Source organism: Lineus longissimus, chromosome 4, assembly GCF_910592395.1.
Source record: "Lineus longissimus chromosome 4, tnLinLong1.2, whole genome shotgun sequence".
Taxonomy (NCBI): domain Eukaryota; kingdom Metazoa; phylum Nemertea; class Pilidiophora; order Heteronemertea; family Lineidae; genus Lineus; species Lineus longissimus.
The window spans coordinates 810,342-827,265 of record NC_088311.1 but is presented as its reverse complement, the minus strand read 5'-3'; the positions used below and the strand labels follow the sequence as shown (position 1 = coordinate 827,265).

The window sequence follows — 16,924 nt, the reverse complement described above, 5'->3', positions numbered from 1 at the left end:
ACATGGCTGACCGTGAAAACACTCTATAGGTTTATTAAGGCACCTACGTTCCATCGCAGATCACTGCTGGCCGAAGATCCTCATAAGCAACAAGGCACGAAACGAGATGTGCAAGGGACCTCTCTCTACAAAGGTCGCCAAACAAAGATGGTCAATATCGGGCCATGTCCGACTTATGGACCCGTCACATCTTCTCCGAGGGTACTAAAAACTTTGCCGTAACTGATTCGCGAGCCTACAAAGACAAGGGCAAACCTACTTTTCGTTTTTGCTGAGGCAAAGCGTGATCTTCATAACAAAGCCCTTAAAGCTTTTTTTTAAATTAAGGCGTATCTTTAGCTCTCAGCTTCCAAATGTCTCAACCTTACTCCATATATTTGACCACACTATACAGCCAATACTTTTATATGGCAGTGATATTTGGGGATGTTTTAACCCTATGTCCTCAAAAGTTAAAAGAGAGAGAGAATTTAAGATTGATAAGGGATTCGAAAATCTCCCCTGTGAGAACCTTCACATGAAGTTCTGTAAATATGTACTGGGTGTTAACACAAATGCCACAAATCTGGCCGTGTATGGCGAGTTGGGCAGACATCCACTGTATTTAATGATAGCCAAATCTATGTTCTCTTTCTGGCTAAGGCTTGAATCCTTGTCTCTCAACACAGTGGATGGGGAAATTAGTTCGAAGTCTATTTTAACCAGTGCCTTACAAGTTAGTAAGGATCTAGACAACAAAGGAAAACAGTCTTGGTTTTCTTGTATAAAATTTATTTGTGGTTGTCTGAATCTGGATGCAAACAATGCTGAAAGTGTTTCAACCTCCAGTCTTGTTCATAAATTAGGTGAAGAATTTTACAGAAAGTGGAAGCTAGAAATTTGGGATGATTCTCGGAATCCAAATGCTAAAAACAAATTACGCACTTATAGGTCCTTCAAAACGCAACTCTGCTGTGAGAAATATCTGACTTCAATTTCAAGTTTTTCTTTAAGAAGATCCCTTTGTTGTTTCCGCATTAGCTGTCACGATCTAGCCATTGAAAGAGGTAGATACAAAAAACTTAAAGTTGAAGAGAGGGTGTGTTCTTGTGATGGGACTTCAATAGAAGACGAGGTTCACTTTCTAACTGCCTGCCCAAAATATGATGCTTCAAGGAACGATTTTTTCTCAGTTATCAATGAGAACAACATCAACTTTTCAGGTCTCTCACCAGGAAATAAGTTTATCTGGCTTCTTTCAAATGAGGACCCTGGAATTTGTCAGAAGCTATCATCATTTTTACAGAAATGCTTTTCTGATCGCATAAAATAAGGACCTCCTCTCTCCCACCTACTAGTATCTACTCCAGGTTTGACCCCGGTAGTAGACTTTATATTGTTACTTTTGTCATGTATCCTTTGTATGTCTTATGTACTTTCAATCAAAATCATTGTATTTCTATTGTACCATGTGTACCTTTGCCCTCCGGGCCTCTTGATTAATAAACTAATTTGAATTTGATTTTGTCCGCCCAAAGTAACGTCCTTTCATCCAATGTTGCATCCACTCGCATGTCCCATAGTAGCCTACGCTCTTGATGCCTTGAGGCCCGGCGACCAGCAGAGTCGGCTAAGTTACAAGTTAAACTTTCATAATCTTTTAATGAGGTTATGTGTCATTCAGCCAGCCCTTACAGCGGCGTGTCTGCGCCGTCTGTTGGACCATTTACTGGAAAGGATGGCTTTTAATCGGCATCCGAGTACTGGAAGTTTGCGTTCTCTGACACTGGCTCTGCCTCAATAATCTGTCCCTTTGGGTGCATTGTGTTGACAAACGGTAAGGCGGGATTAAATTACCATGATTCTGTGGCATGAAATCATGGTTGTCATCTCGTAACATCTTCTGCTTTCGTGATAATCATACGATGAGTCGAACGCCCTCTATCGGTAAGCCCACGAACGCCCTCTATCGGTAAGCCCACGAACACCCTCTATCGGTAAGCCCACGAACGCCCCCTATCGGTAAGCCTACAGTTCGCAGGGCCATTACCATAGTGATCAGACCTGCCCGGCCGACGGACAATACTACAGGTCCAAAATATTTGAACTTCGTAAAAATATTTTACCAGTTCAGCGGGATGTTGTATAGTAATGAGAAACCTTTCTTTTGGATCACACTGTAATGTGTGCGGGTAATTGACCTTTGGAAAAAAGTATGAGCGGGAAAAGTAGACAAACAGACTGTTTCAAGTCTCCCGTGGTATCATCATCACGTCAGCGTTGATCCAGCCCTCATTGGGCGAAGTTGTATGATTGCTGCCTCTCATTGGTCACCTGAGCTGTGGGCACTTTGAAACTTGGGGTATAAAGCAGATTCCTTATTGACACATGGGACTTTGTAATGACGTTGCCAGCGACATCAATGAACTGTAAATCTAAGGTCTGGAGCGTCTGTCGCGTACCGAACAATGGTTATGGCCATGGCTTAGCTACTAAGGTACTAAGCAACTACATCCTTCTGTTCTTTGATATCTTTATTGATTATGAACATACTATCAGCAAGATAACTGTGACAAATTCAGACAACAGTCATAAATATACAAATCTACATTATTTATAGGTGTAGAAAGAAAACACGCACTGCTCAGTGCTTCAAATGTTGTACTGCAAATCCTAAGATTAGAGCCAGAAAAGTCTGTTTATTTTTTTAAAACAGATTATGTCCAAATTTGGGGGACCAAATAATCACAGACTGACTGAGAGACGGAAAAGAAAAGCAGACTATCACTCAATAAGCTAACTAATTAACACTTTCAAAAGTCAAGGTCACATCAGCAATCTTCCAAGTTCAAGTCACTTTAGTTAAACCTTGAAGGTCAAGTCAAGGTCATTACAATGGAACAGATAACAATGCAACCAGGATGGCACTCGTAAAACATACAGGCAATCACAAAGGACAATTTTGAGACAACCTGTAGCAACATTGACCAAACAAGAATGTGGACACAGAAGTTTGGAAAATATAACAAAAATATACATAAATAGTTGTAAGATTGATTCATTTTCAAGAAAGTGAAAGCAGGAGAACAGGACAAACAATCCATCGACAGTCTTGTAGCACCTCGAAAATGTCATTTTGATGAAAAATATCATTTTATGCGGCTCTCAAATGAAGAGAACTGCTTTAAATTTGAGAAGATAATTAGTCAAATTGCGGGCAGCCAGATGTGAGTTGGAATTCACATTTCATTGGAAAGTAAACTGATATAATTGGCAAACAACAACTCGGCAAGCTGCTGGGCCCTCAATGACCTTTGCTTAGTATGGCTACAAAACTGTCAGCAGATCCAAAGAAAACCCCATCATGTCATCAGCCTACGGTCTTTGCTACGATGAGCCTGCATGTGCTCACTTCCTCAAACTCCAGCTGGAGAAGCTTGCTCATCAAGTGATACTCATACACTAATAGGGGAACAGTTGGCCAATTAGTCATCAAGCGAACAAGGACTCGGAACATAATGAGGTATCCAGTCGCCACAAACATAACAACAAACAACTATTGCACTTACCCAAGATACCTGGCTAATCGCCCCATGCTTAAACTCACCCCGCACAAACACAGCAAATTTGATTACTGGTTATAAGGATAGAATTGAATATCTGGTCTAATCATATACCCCCCCCCCCCCTGCAAAGGACATCTTTAATCTCACATCCTTGTTAATTTCTGATATCCTAGGTACCAAGTGCACTAGACAGATTGAAAACAGATCAATTCAACAATAGGACGGACAAATTGATAACTGAGAACCCATAACATGGTCAAAGGACGGAAATATTTATAACTGAAACATGAGGTTGTTGAATAAATGGACATTTTTACAATCTGACACAGTTAGGTTTTGAACAATCTAACTCAAATCGGGACAATCTCACATTTCTGCTCAGAATGATAAGTTCCTTTGTTGTGACACCCTGTATTGTCCACTCCAACACAAGCTGTCTGAACTTGCCAGTGCATTTTTAGAAGGGAGGACAAAGCTCGGCCATCTTAGTGAGTCGCAACATATCACTCTCAACATAAATAATTGAACTAACAACCTTTTATCAAGAATAAACTGTGTAAATCCTGATCACAATCAACGGATGGACACAGACAGTTTGGCTCGGTTAAAAAGTAATCAACTATACTACAATATGAAAACTGTTTAATACTAATTAGCCACTTTGCTGCCCGTGAACTCCAACATAATTCTATTAACAATAAATCTCATCTAGTTTAAATGACCCACATTTTAGAATATATAAGTAGGTCACGCCAATAGATACTTTATTGACTTTTCACAGCCTTAGATGATGCAGGTACCAAAGCCACATGATATCATGTCTACAATGACACAGTCAGCCGCAAACAACCCCATTTTGTTCCAGATATCACATCAAAAGACTGAGGTATACCAAATATATGATTCAAAACAACACATACAGAAGTACTAGAGAAACTGTTCAAATCTACAGTGATATGTGTCTTAAACCCTCATGTCTAATTTCCAGCTCTTGTAACTAATCCCTCAGATCACTATGGATAGATAACTAAGCTGTTGACTCAGGTCACTCAGCATACAAACACCTCAGAGTATGCAATGTGCAAATGAACAAAAGAAGGCTATTCATTTCATGCAACAGTGCAAATCTCCTGTAGTAGCACATACATGTATGTCTGGGCCTTTGAATACCTCACAATATACACAAATGAAACACACAAAGCTTTACATTGGACAATTTTTTCAAAGAATTATGCAAAAAAATGGATAATAAATGATATGACACACACTGCTCAGTTAAATTGTATTTACACAATTGGCACAAAATATTACGAAGATTATAAAAATATATTTTTATCAAGACAAAATTTTTTAAACAATAATTTCATATTTACACAAGCATAAGTGGACTGGGCCTTTTCTCCTTTATAAGCCTACAAGTAGTTGTAGTTGAATCTATCAGTATATATTTGAATAAAGAGCTAAATCAAAGTGCACTTATAACATGTTACAAGAATGCTGTACAGGAAAACCACATGAATGACAATATGTGACTAAGACAAAACTGTACTTGGCATATTGAATGAAAAATGGACTCATATAAACGTGGACTGGAATGTCTTGGAAAACCTAACTAACTATCAATTGGCCTCGGCTGCAAGAATGGGTAAATTGATTTGAAATATTATGCAAAGAATTCTGATGATTGTATTGAAATTAATCACTGTACCTCCATGGAATGTCAATATTTTCAAACGCAAAAATATAGATCCTCTTGGACTTTCATGATAATTCCTGTATCCAAAATATGATCGATTTGATAGCCCCGTTGAAATCCAATCAAATCTTGGGTATGATTTGACCTTGTTTTATTTTAACTAATCATATTGCTCTTCTAAGCCTAACAAGTAGTGTAAGTGGTTATACCCGCATACGCTTCCGACCAAATCACACTGGATCAAATCTTATCACAGCAAAAGCTTATTTTCTTCAAGAAGACTGCCAACACGGATATTATTGGCAACCACCAGCAGGTGTAACCCTGAATGATTTTGATTATTCCTGATACTTCTTTGGCCTGGACTCTGGGACGAGGTCTCGCTCAATCTTCTTGTCATCTTCCCCATCATCTAACCACCTGTATAGACAAGAAATGAATCATGAGTAAAACATTCTAAGGGTAAGAATAAAGTATTCAGGTTAGCAATGAAAGGTCAATACTGAAATCTGTTGTTGATGAAAGTAATGAGACTAAACTTGAAGAGGATTCGTTTCTTTTATTAGTGTTTACTTAAAAAGGCATGGGGTGCAGCAGGAGGCACATTGATTCATTTTATAAAATGCAAAACAACCAACCTCATTCCCGTCTGGTGCCTACATTATCGGCAAGTACTCAAAGGTTCAAAGCAAAACATTCATTATGACTAACTGAGGGCATATCTGGGCCTCGGCCAGCTGAGGTCGTTAGCAATATATCGGAGACATCAAGACAATAAAAGATTTTGAATAGTTCAACACTTCTTTCAGAGCTTTCTAAGAATCTTGGATACAAATGCAATTCTACACAAAAATCCACATAACTACTTATTATGATATCGATATAGACTGATGATCGCATGAAGTGTTTCAGCTCGTCTTTAACACCTTTCAGCCATCAGAGTTCGTCACGGCCCACCAAATACATCAGTCGTCTTCCACCCAGGAATATACCAAAGTTCACATGTGGGTAATTGAAGTTTAACAAAGGTTTGACCAACCAGAGTACATTCATCCTTTCAATGCAGAGACCAGGGCATCATCAACTATTTGTGCTTGATTTCAATACACCAATATAATGAATCATTGACATTGCCCTTAGAAGTAGCCATGTGGAACACTTTCAGAGCTCCAACAAAACTCGGGGCAGTCAAACGGTGTCTTAGAAATTAGCAATACATTTGTCATAGTTGGGTGACTTGACATGGCAGGATGACCTGATAAACTGGACAGTCTGATTAGGATTTCAATCAAATTAAACCAATTTGAAGACCCTCACACAAGATGGTAAGAACACTATTGTAGCGTCAGGACTGTGAAGAACCCAGATAAAGATTATATTCAATAGCTCGCACAAGCAAGAACAAAAAATGGTTGAATTGACCAAGCTACCGACTATTAGACTGATTGTTCTCTTGTATGTTAGTATCAAGAGTGAAAAGACAGGAGAGAATGCAGCAAAACCTGTTTTGAAGTTATCGGTACCATTCAAAGATTATAAATTACAGGTAATGGAAGTTAACCTCAAGAGACACGATACCAGAAGACTCAGCCATTTATACTCATACACAGAGACCATTACCAAAGACCTTAGCATTGAATGTTAACTGTAATGACACATGTCATAATCTTTAGGGGAATTCTTAATCATTAAACATTGTGGTGACACAATTCGGTTTGCAGAAACACTCTTTGTCTAGTCAATAAATATTCAAAGGTTGTCTAAACATAGTACACTCTAATTGAGTTACCCGCCCGTAAGTCAATATTTTCAAGTCTTGGACATCCACTTGTATCAATAAGCACCAACAGCTTGTTCTTTTTAGATATTATACACCATGTGGATTCAACTTTAAAGGGTTGAAATGCAAACATCCTGCCTTTTCCCAAACAATTTATCCATTTTGATCCTGGCTGGTCTGAAGGGGCAGGAGGTGACATTGTTGTGAAAATTGGGTTTATATAAACGACTCATGAATGGGAAAAGTCCTGTGTCCTCCACAGTCTGGCCCAGCTTGGAGTGAATGCACTTGACAATACACATCAGGCCAGCACTGTGCTGTGGCTGACATTCAACTCTGGTGAAAGACATGAAAGAGGCAACTTACTTATCACAAGGGAAGACATAAACATCATCATCTGCTGCTCCTTCCTCCTCAGCGATGATGATCTTATCGAGATACCAGCCTGCACCGGCGCCCTCGCCATCATGGCCAATCATCAACTTCTCCAGCTCACCAACACCAACAGCTTCAACATTGAACTCGTCAATGTGGCCAGATTCAAACTTGTTGCTATCGTCCACATTCTTGCGCAGGAATCGCTTGCCAGAGTCGCCATCTTTCCCAAAGAGTTGGATGTAGACATGTGCATCCGTGCCTGCACTCATCTTGTCAGCTGTGTGCACCTTGACGTTATACGTTCGTGCTTGAAATAAAGACAGCAAGAGTTACTTTGAGAAAAGGCATGCTTTGATCAAAACAAGTTTACAATTGCAGGGTCTCTTGGAAGTCACAGCCAACGCGAGGGTAAAGTTACATACCAGTTGCTGGTTCTTCATCAGGCCACTGAGCAGCAAACTCCCGCACTACATCACCATCCTCTTCAGTTGGATCGAGCCATCGATTCACCTCAAACTCAAGATGCTTCTCAGCATCCAGTTTGTTCTCCATCACAATCTGAAACAAACAACATAGAGATTATCAGAGAATTGTGATACCAGCTCTGGTCATTACCACTTCAGCCATTGCCCATGAAGAGAGGAAAACAGTTTAGGTAGATAAATCTAAATCCAATGGCTGGTAGATACCTTGGTTTAGGCAAAAGAATTCCATTGCCATCATGCAATGACTGATTCCTGAACCAGAAGACGAACACATCCACTACTGTACATGTACATGAGATGGGCCTCAACCTTTACAATTGTAAATCATCTCACCTTTTCCAAATGCCATCCCGGTGCCTCACCCTCACTGTCCGTCTCGATACGAATCTTCGTAATCTTGCCAACTTTCCTCGGATCAATAAAGATCTATGAACGAATAACAGAAACTTATGATTTGGTAAATGAGCACTTATATCAACTGATCAAATAGAAAATTGGTTACAAAAACCACTGGTGAAAACATAGACTAATGAGATTTCTACTTTACTTACATCAAACTCATTGCGCATGCCCGATTCAAACAGGCCATTCTTAGGTGCACCAAGGGGGATGGGATCAGTGGCACCTCGCTCGCCAAACACGGTCAAGGAGACCTGAGCGTCTGTACCACTGTTCTCAATGTCACTCGTCACGATGTCGATCTTCCAGTCTCCTCCTAAAAGAAATATGGAGTACAATTGCAAAACTTATTCCTTATACAAGGCGGAGGAGCTCCGCGAGAAAGAGCCAATGTTTTAGTAGACTGTTCAACACTAAGAAGATTTCTCCAGTAGCACAACTTTACTGTTTACATCCAGATCAGTATGATTATAGTGGGGTCTCATTCATCACCAAGACAACAGCAGCCATCTTGTGTACTTACTCTCATCCTTGTCATCCTCCTCCGTCTCAATGATCTTGGTCAACGGCAGCTCAATCTCAGGTTCAGGATGGTCGTCACTCTCCTCAATCCACCTGAAAGGAAGAAAGATGACTGTCTGTGGCCTGATACTTGGCAGACATGCAGAAGTGACAAAACCTCAGACTGAAGACTACCGTTTGCCAAAAAGCCAACTATATAAGCCTTTCCTTTCTATCCTGGCAAGCCTAATCCCATTTTCATATCTTTTGGGCACAAGGGATATGCATTACTTACTGATCACAATCAAAGAGGTATCTTTTGTTAGCCTCCTTCTCTTCCCTGACGACCACCTTGTCTACGTGCCACCCCGAGCCGATTCCCTTCCCATCATGCCCCAACAGCACCTTGGTCAAGTCAGCCATGTCAACAGCCTCGAGCTTGAACGTGTCAACCTGGAAACAGAGAATAACATGGAGATATTGACACAGAAGGACTGACACACATACAAGATCTATTGGTCTAACATCATCACACCCGCACTGTTGATCAACTGCACAAGTTCATATTGAGCACACAGTGGCAATCAACTCGAGGACCCATGGTAAGACTTACCGCTCCAGATTCAAACTTGTCATGTGTTTCCTCCCGATCTGCTCGTGTGAGAAGTCGGCGTCTGCCACTGTCTCCACGCTCTCCAAACACTTCGATGAAGACGTTGGCGTTGGTGCCGGCATTGCGGATGTCAGAAGTGTGGATCGTGACCATGTAGTCATACACTGGAAGAGGAAGAAATAATCATAATTGAAAGAGTTACTAAATCGTTAGAGACAAAAGTCATTGTGTTGTCTCATTATGTTAAAAATAGCCTTTTGTAAAGTGCCCTGCTCTTTCAGTTTGCAACCCCACCAGCACATGCTGGCTGAAATATCTCTAAATACCATACATGCTACAGCTTGTCTTCTCCCTTTCTGCCAACACCAATGATCCCTCACTGTCACGCCACCTATCTGAGGTATCCAGTGACAAGTGTAAACCTACCTTTATGCATGTCATTCCTATCCTCCTGAATGACGGCCATCTCCCGCCAGTTATCCTCTCGCTCGTCCTGTCGGATCCAGCCACTCAGGTCAAACTCGTACACTTTACCCAGGCTGACATTCTCTAGTTTGAGAGTATCAAGATACCAAGACTTGTCACCATCTTGCTCCTCGAAGCCCACCCTCACTTTATAAACCTCACCAATCTCTTCTTCTACTTTCACCTGGAAACAATAACAACACATAGAGAGACTTCTTTGAGGTAAATCATGGACTTCATTAAAAGGTTTGCAACCCCAAATTGTCTGGCCAAAGTCAGAGTAACCAGGCATGTACAAGGTACAGTCATACACATTACTGCTGAGAGTGAACACCTAAAATGTTTCTATGGGTGTCCTGTTTGAAGTCATATAGGGCCTAACTGGAATACATAAACGTACAAGGTGAAAATCTATCATATCCAAAGAAACCTGAGGAATTTTGAATGCTGCCTTACTTCAAAATCCTCCTCCTTGCCCTCCTCAAATGTATGTTCCTCCTCAGTGAGCGGGACGGGCACCGAGTGGCCTTTATCACCATATATGGTCACCACGATCTTGGCCGTCGATGCGGCACCCTCTTCCTTGTCCTTGCCGGTGGTCGTCGTGATCTTCCAATCGTGACCCTCCTCGGCTCCAACCAGGAGTTCGCGCTCGATGAGACCATCGTCCTCACCCTCATCAAGCCAGCTGCAATGACAAAGGTAATGCCAATACAACAATCTCTTAGCCTAGGAACAGATGCAGAATGTTGCTGTTTTGATGCCAGAAATCATGATGCTGCAAGTTGTTACTCTGACCAAGTATTGTTTGTGGACAAGGCCAGCCCCAGACTTCAGAAGGAAGCAGCCAATGGGGAGATTCTTCTACTCTTTCCGAATGCGCCTAAAAGTTCTTGAGGTGGACACAACATAGACAGCAAACCCCCACAGTGCTAGCCAACCTACCGATGACATGGGAAGAGGTATTCTTCAGTGGAGTTCTCCTCTGTCTTGATGATGATCTTCTCACAGAACCAACCAGCACCCATGCCCTCGCCATCATGGCCGACAATGACCTTCTTGAGGTCACCCATGTCAACTGCCTCAACCTCAAAGTAGTCCGTCTGAAAGATGAACATGGAGAACAAGTTTTAATGATAAAATCCTCAAGCACACCACAGATAGTGGAGCCATTTATCAGCCAAGTTCATCTCAGTCAACCAGATGTAATCCAAAGCTCTGTTTGACATGAATTTGCAATATGCTAGGGCTCATTTCCATAGCAAGTGACCACAGGACATTGTCAGAATGATGTATACTTGTGCAATTTGACCTCTTGCAAACAATTCCAGACAGAAAACTGACCTGCCCTTCCTCAAATTTGTTGTTGTTGTTTATTGCCTTGAGCAGCCTCCGTCTGCCTGTGTCTCCACGCTCACCAAAGATCTGGATGTAAACATTGGCATCCGTGCCAGCAGCCCTCGCATCGCCGGTGTAAACTGACACATTGTACTTGTAAACTTAAGCAGAAAACAGAAAACAGTTTAAATTTTGAGGTTATTCAGAACAATGGCAGCATCCACAAATCATACATCAGAGTCACACGAAAAAAACAATCGGATTGCTCTCATCCAAGATTTCAAAAACAAGAATGAGCCAAGCTTTATCAAAGTGCCACAAAAGCAGAACCTGAATATGCTTTTAAAATACCCTGGTCAATCAGGCTCTTGGATGAAAATGAATACAGAGATATTGTATGAGTGTATACCTGGGAGCTTTTCCTCTGTCTCCAGAGCCATTTCCCTCCACCCATCACTCTCATGGTCCACCTTGACCAAGTCATTCAGTTTGAAGTTGTATTGCTTTTGGTTGGGACCATCACTCAGTGTCAGCTCTTCTAAGAACCACGAATAGTCATCTTCATAATCTGCAAAGCCCACACGAACTTTGTAGATGTCACCAACATCTTGTAAGTCAATCTGAAAGAGAAATATTACACAATAATGATGCAAGAGCCTGGCGCATCGCTTTGACCGTATCATGGTATGAGCTGAGCTCGAGTTGAAATGTTAGTGTTTTCAATCAAGAATGGTTCTGTATCAAGAAGCAATAGATATTGAATAGACCCTGGACCAACGCACGGAGCCAAGCAACCATGAACTCATGTACTCACAGGAAAGTCATCTTTCTGGCCTGCCTTGAATGTGAATCCCTCCTCAGGGCCGATGGGTATGGGTTCAGTGTGTCCCTGGTCACCATAGACGATGATCACAGCTTGTGCCTCACACTCCTCAGCCTCGAGGCCTGTGGTCGTGATCAGCTGCCAACCTTCTACGGGAGCTGCAATAGAGATGGAGATACAACTACAGATGAAAACATTTCAACTTCATTAATGCGACCATTCAATCTCTGTCCCATGAGTGGTCATGTTACCGGGGTTCCACTCTATGTGATTTGTCAACAACTTACATTTCTGCTCTATCCCAGGCAAAAGCTCCACCATCAACTCCCCATCTTCCTCTCCTTCATCAATCCATCTGAAAGAACAGAAAATGTTTAGTTTCCTCAGGTCATAAGTTTCCTCTAAACCAGAGAAAGGAGACATAGATTTATGTGGGTTTGAAAAGTTACAAATGAGATACCCTCAATCTACATGAAGTCAATCATTCATAAAACTATCGAAACCATCACCTACTCAAGGTAAACAATCTCCTCACCTATCACAAGGGAAGAGCACTTCCTCCACCTCCCCCTCCTCTCCCTGGTCACCTGCTAACAGCTTCCTGATCACAACCTTGTCCAGGAACCACCCTGCACCAGCTCCCTTGCCATCATGGCTCACAAACACACGCTCAAGAGTGGACAAGTCAACGCTGCGGATCTCAAATCTGTCAATCTTTCCAGCCTCAAATTTATCGCCCTCCACCAGCGACCTGGCCAGACGTCGCCTCCCTGTGTCACCTCTTTCACCAACGATCTCCATGAAGACATTAGCATCAGTGCCAGCGTTATGACGGTCAGCGGTGTACACCACAACTTCATAGTCGTACACTATGAGAACAAGGAAAGGAAAGGTTACATAAAGGTTTGGGGAGTGACTTGTGAGTTACCTTTGATAACAAGTCCAAGATCAGACCCTAGTCAATTTCTCATAGCAAAACAAGAACTAGACCAGCTGAAAACAAGACAACTGATCACCCACAGTAACAGGCAAGCACAAGTGTCCCAGAGAGGAACTGATAGCACCACTGCTCACCACATATGCAGTCAGATGAGTGTATTCTAATTGAAGCTCTACAAAATTGCCAAGAACTACTGATTCGTATTTGATGACGCCCCAACTGACCTGGTAATGGTTTGACATATTCTGCATCCTCTGTATGAGGCAGCTCCACCCAGCGGTCATGGTCTCCATCCACCTCTAGCCACATATCCGTGTTGAACTCATACTGAGTGCCCGTCTGGATGTGACACAGGTTAACCCACTTGATCTGCCAACGGTCGTCGGCTGTGTCCTCAACAAAGCCAAGACGAACCTTGTATGGGACGCCAACAGACTCCTTCACTTGTACCTAAGGAGAGAGAAAACAGGTTTTTCAAAACAGTCTGATAAGCACCTGATGGTGAATACAGGTCGATGAAGAGATTCTGCCGTGTTCCACATTACATCCATGAAACTTATTCTACATCGCTGACTACAGAAGTAGCTAAGATAACCGAAGCAAATCTGTGAATCAAATGAATCTAAAAACATTAGTTTAAATCTTACAATGAATTCAGCTGTCTTTCCTGGGCGGTATTTCGCCTTGTCATCAGACTGGAGTAGGAGCTCCTCGGTTTTGCCCTTGTCTGAGTAGATGACCATCATGGCCTCGGCATCAGTGCCGGCCTCCTGATCGTCACCTGTCGTGATGTACACTCTCCAGCCATTACCTGAAGGAGAGGAGGCAAGATGAATGAGATGATCTAATGCTGAAGGTATCAGGGTCATCATACAAACATTATTGGTTTAACACACAGCATGGACACATGCATGTGGTCTGTGAACTTGGCGAAGTCATTCACTTAAATCGCCTGATAATTTGAACCACCGATCAACATCTTCTGGCTAGATTTAGCTTTGGCCTGATTCATGATCAGGTTCGCTGTTCTAATGCAATCCATTATTTCTGTCAATGATTCTCTGGTCCCATTAGGAGACAGTTCTTGAGTTGAACAGCGAATACAACACCAGCAAATGGCAATGCATATCATGCACACTGTCATCAGGAAAAGCAGTATCTAGCACAAACACATTACTTCACTCAGATACACTGATAATCACACTCTCTTCAAATCTTAGTGTCAAGATTGATAGATAGTAAGACATATAAACATACCATGCTTATATTTTGTGGATATTCTGCTTGAGAATGACCAAGGAACAACCAAACATCACAACCTACATACTAAGGTACACTAGATGATCCAAAATACTCAATCACTAAAGCTTGTTGATGAATACATGGAACGCAGTAACTTCAACATACACAGCAACATAAACATATCATTGAAATGACTTTCAACAATACAACAAGCAAAGCTAACAGTTAAAGACAACTGATGTTTACCAAAGGTCCATGTGCTCTCAGGGACTTGCGAGCCTCAAACTAGGATCTGAACTTGCCACTTTTAGTCATAGTGCTCATTTATATAGTTAGGTTTGATGCTTAGCTCACTCAAACTTACTCCTGCAACTTGATACTGTGCTAAGCTAGCTGAGGGAAGACTTGACTGAACATGATGTGGCCATGGAAGACAACTTTGGTTTACGCAACCAGACAATGTGAGAGTTAGCTGTGATTCTACTGTGGGAACAAACTGGCTGCCGGCCCAGGTTTTGTTTTGTGGCAGATCTCTGAATTTTGACAGTGTTACCAGAAACCATTACACAGAAATACTGCAAACACATCTCAGTGTGAAAGTTACTGGCAAATTATAACTTGGGGGTCTGCACTCGACCCACTTTTGTAATGAAAATATCACAGCTTCTAGGAGTAATCTTCTATCAAAATGTAAAACTAGAGTCTAATTGGAAAAGCTATATTTGTTATTGGTGAAAGTGAGCAAGTTTTTAAGAGTCTTTGGCCCCTAAAAAAGGAATGGAAGAAGAAACCAAATGTGAGAAAAAATGAGTCAGAAAAAAAGGTATTGGCCACCTCCACAGGGTTGTGATTCAAACCGATATACCATTCATGGGCCGCAGGAAATAGACCACAGACTCCCGTGAATCCATTGTTGGACGGCCTTTGATAAGAGGGTTGAAAGGTACTCTGTTCAGTTCCTTTTACCCGCAACTTCTCAAAGGATTCTGTGAGTCTATTGCGGCCCGTAATCGGTATGATAAGTTGAATCACCACACTGCTCCAGCCAGAGGTAAATGGTGAGACATTGGTTGGGTTCATGGCTTTGATGCTAGTTAAGAGCAGGTACCAAGACAGGTATGCAATGTTAGATAAGCAGTGGTTACTGAAGCTTTAAAACTTTCGGAAACGCGACATGCAGCAAATCAGGTGGAATATTCCTATTGAAAATAAACTATCGTATCACAAGAGGAGAAGAGAGATGAAAAGACGAGATATGAGTTTCATCACGTACCATCTTCCTGTGGCTCCTTGATTTCTGTCAGTGGCAAGTTGCGTTCCAACACAAAGTCATCTTCACCCTCATCAAGCCATCTGAAACATGATAACAATGGGTGGTGACAACGGATCAGCAGATGCCATTTCAGTGGCGGAAAGTGTTATCAAAACATCAAGTATGTTTGAGGTTTGGACCGAACAACTGAACAGAGCGGTTAACTCGTACAATATCATCATTTCCTAAAGATGAGATCACATTTCCAACATACCTGTTACAGTCAAAGACAAACTCTCTTTTGGTCTCCTCACTCTCCTTAATGACCACCTTATCTAAGAACCATCCCGACCCTGCACCAAATCCATCATGGCCGATCACAATATGGGTCAAATCCTGAAGGTCAACTGCTTCAAGGTCAAACTCATCCACACTGCCATTTTCAAATTTGTTATTATTGTTCTTTGATTTGCGCAGGAAGCGTTTCCCGCTGGTACCGTGTTCGCCATAGATGGTCAGGTAGACATTGGCGTCAGTGCCGGCCTTGTCCACGCCACCTGTGTAGACTGCCACCTGGTAGGTGTATGCTGAAACAAAGGGAGGTAACGATAACCAGAGAAGTCAACTAGAAGTGGAGCAATTGCAGAGAGTCTGTCGTGTCATTGGTAAATTTCAATCCTGTCACAGTGAGATCACTGAGACAACCCCCAGGGTCCCAGACCTTGGTTGCCCCCAGTCATCCATGTTAGGAATACTTTGGCAGTGTGAGCTCTTGGATCTTGGTGAGGAGTACCAGGCTTGCAGACTGTAAAAGAGTACAACCTTGTAAAGTAACTTACTGCTTAAAGATTGAGCCTCTCTATTCTTTGGAAGTACTGCCAACTCTCTCCACGAGTCCTTGTCATCCGTGCCATAGAACCAGTCATTGAAAGCCAGCTCATACTCATCGCCGTTGTAGAGATGGTTCAAACGGATCGTTTCCAAATACCAGCTCGCTGAATCTGACACATCATCAAAACCAAGTCGGACTTTGAAGAGTTCCCCGATGTCTTCCTTCACATGGACATTAAACGTGTCCTCCCCTCCGACTTGTAGAATAGACCTATCCTTTGTCCCGGGGACTGGAATCGGCTCGCTCTCCATATTCTCACCACAGAAGACAATGAACAGCTGCCCGGTGGTCCCGGCTTCATCTTCTGATCCTGTCTTTGTCCATATCTCCCAGTCACCAGCTGGAAACATCAAATCAAAGATGAAACAGACATGGTAGAATCATGAGCAACACCAATACATGTAGCAACTCAATTCAAAACATGACTTCAAAAACATGGAAATGATCATGAAATGAACTTACATTTGGCAGCACCAAGTGGGCGGATTTCCTTGAGCGTAATGGTCGTCTCTGAGAAGTCATCTTGTCCTTCACCGAGGCCACTGAAACACAAGCAATTCAGTTTAGTAATAGAA

General features: G+C 42.0%; 1 protein-coding gene across 3 annotated transcripts in view; it reads right to left on the bottom strand.

Annotated features, from left to right (window-relative positions):
• Window positions 1-2,495: 2,495 nt before the first annotated feature.
• Window positions 2,496-16,924, bottom strand: part of LOC135487303 (lipoxygenase homology domain-containing protein 1-like) — a 56,895-nt gene continuing 42,466 nt past the window's right edge. For all 3 annotated transcript variants that reach the window (XM_064770921.1, XM_064770923.1, XM_064770922.1), the window contains 22 exons: window positions 16,812-16,891; window positions 16,297-16,689; window positions 15,732-16,044; window positions 15,479-15,558; window positions 13,611-13,774; window positions 13,188-13,413; window positions 12,559-12,892; window positions 12,311-12,378; window positions 12,015-12,181; window positions 11,610-11,820; window positions 11,207-11,361; window positions 10,808-10,965; window positions 10,319-10,550; window positions 9,824-10,046; window positions 9,398-9,561; window positions 9,080-9,237; window positions 8,807-8,898; window positions 8,436-8,599; window positions 8,218-8,310; window positions 7,822-7,957; window positions 7,388-7,706; window positions 2,496-5,661 (listed from right to left, as the gene is read on the bottom strand). In XM_064770921.1, coding sequence (XP_064626991.1) covers window positions 5,580-5,661; window positions 7,388-7,706; window positions 7,822-7,957; window positions 8,218-8,310; window positions 8,436-8,599; window positions 8,807-8,898; window positions 9,080-9,237; window positions 9,398-9,561; window positions 9,824-10,046; window positions 10,319-10,550; window positions 10,808-10,965; window positions 11,207-11,361; window positions 11,610-11,820; window positions 12,015-12,181; window positions 12,311-12,378; window positions 12,559-12,892; window positions 13,188-13,413; window positions 13,611-13,774; window positions 15,479-15,558; window positions 15,732-16,044; window positions 16,297-16,689; window positions 16,812-16,891 — 4,012 coding nt within the window. In that variant the 3' untranslated portion in view covers window positions 2,496-5,579. The remainder of the gene's footprint in view (window positions 5,662-7,387; window positions 7,707-7,821; window positions 7,958-8,217; window positions 8,311-8,435; window positions 8,600-8,806; window positions 8,899-9,079; window positions 9,238-9,397; window positions 9,562-9,823; window positions 10,047-10,318; window positions 10,551-10,807; window positions 10,966-11,206; window positions 11,362-11,609; window positions 11,821-12,014; window positions 12,182-12,310; window positions 12,379-12,558; window positions 12,893-13,187; window positions 13,414-13,610; window positions 13,775-15,478; window positions 15,559-15,731; window positions 16,045-16,296; window positions 16,690-16,811; window positions 16,892-16,924) is intronic.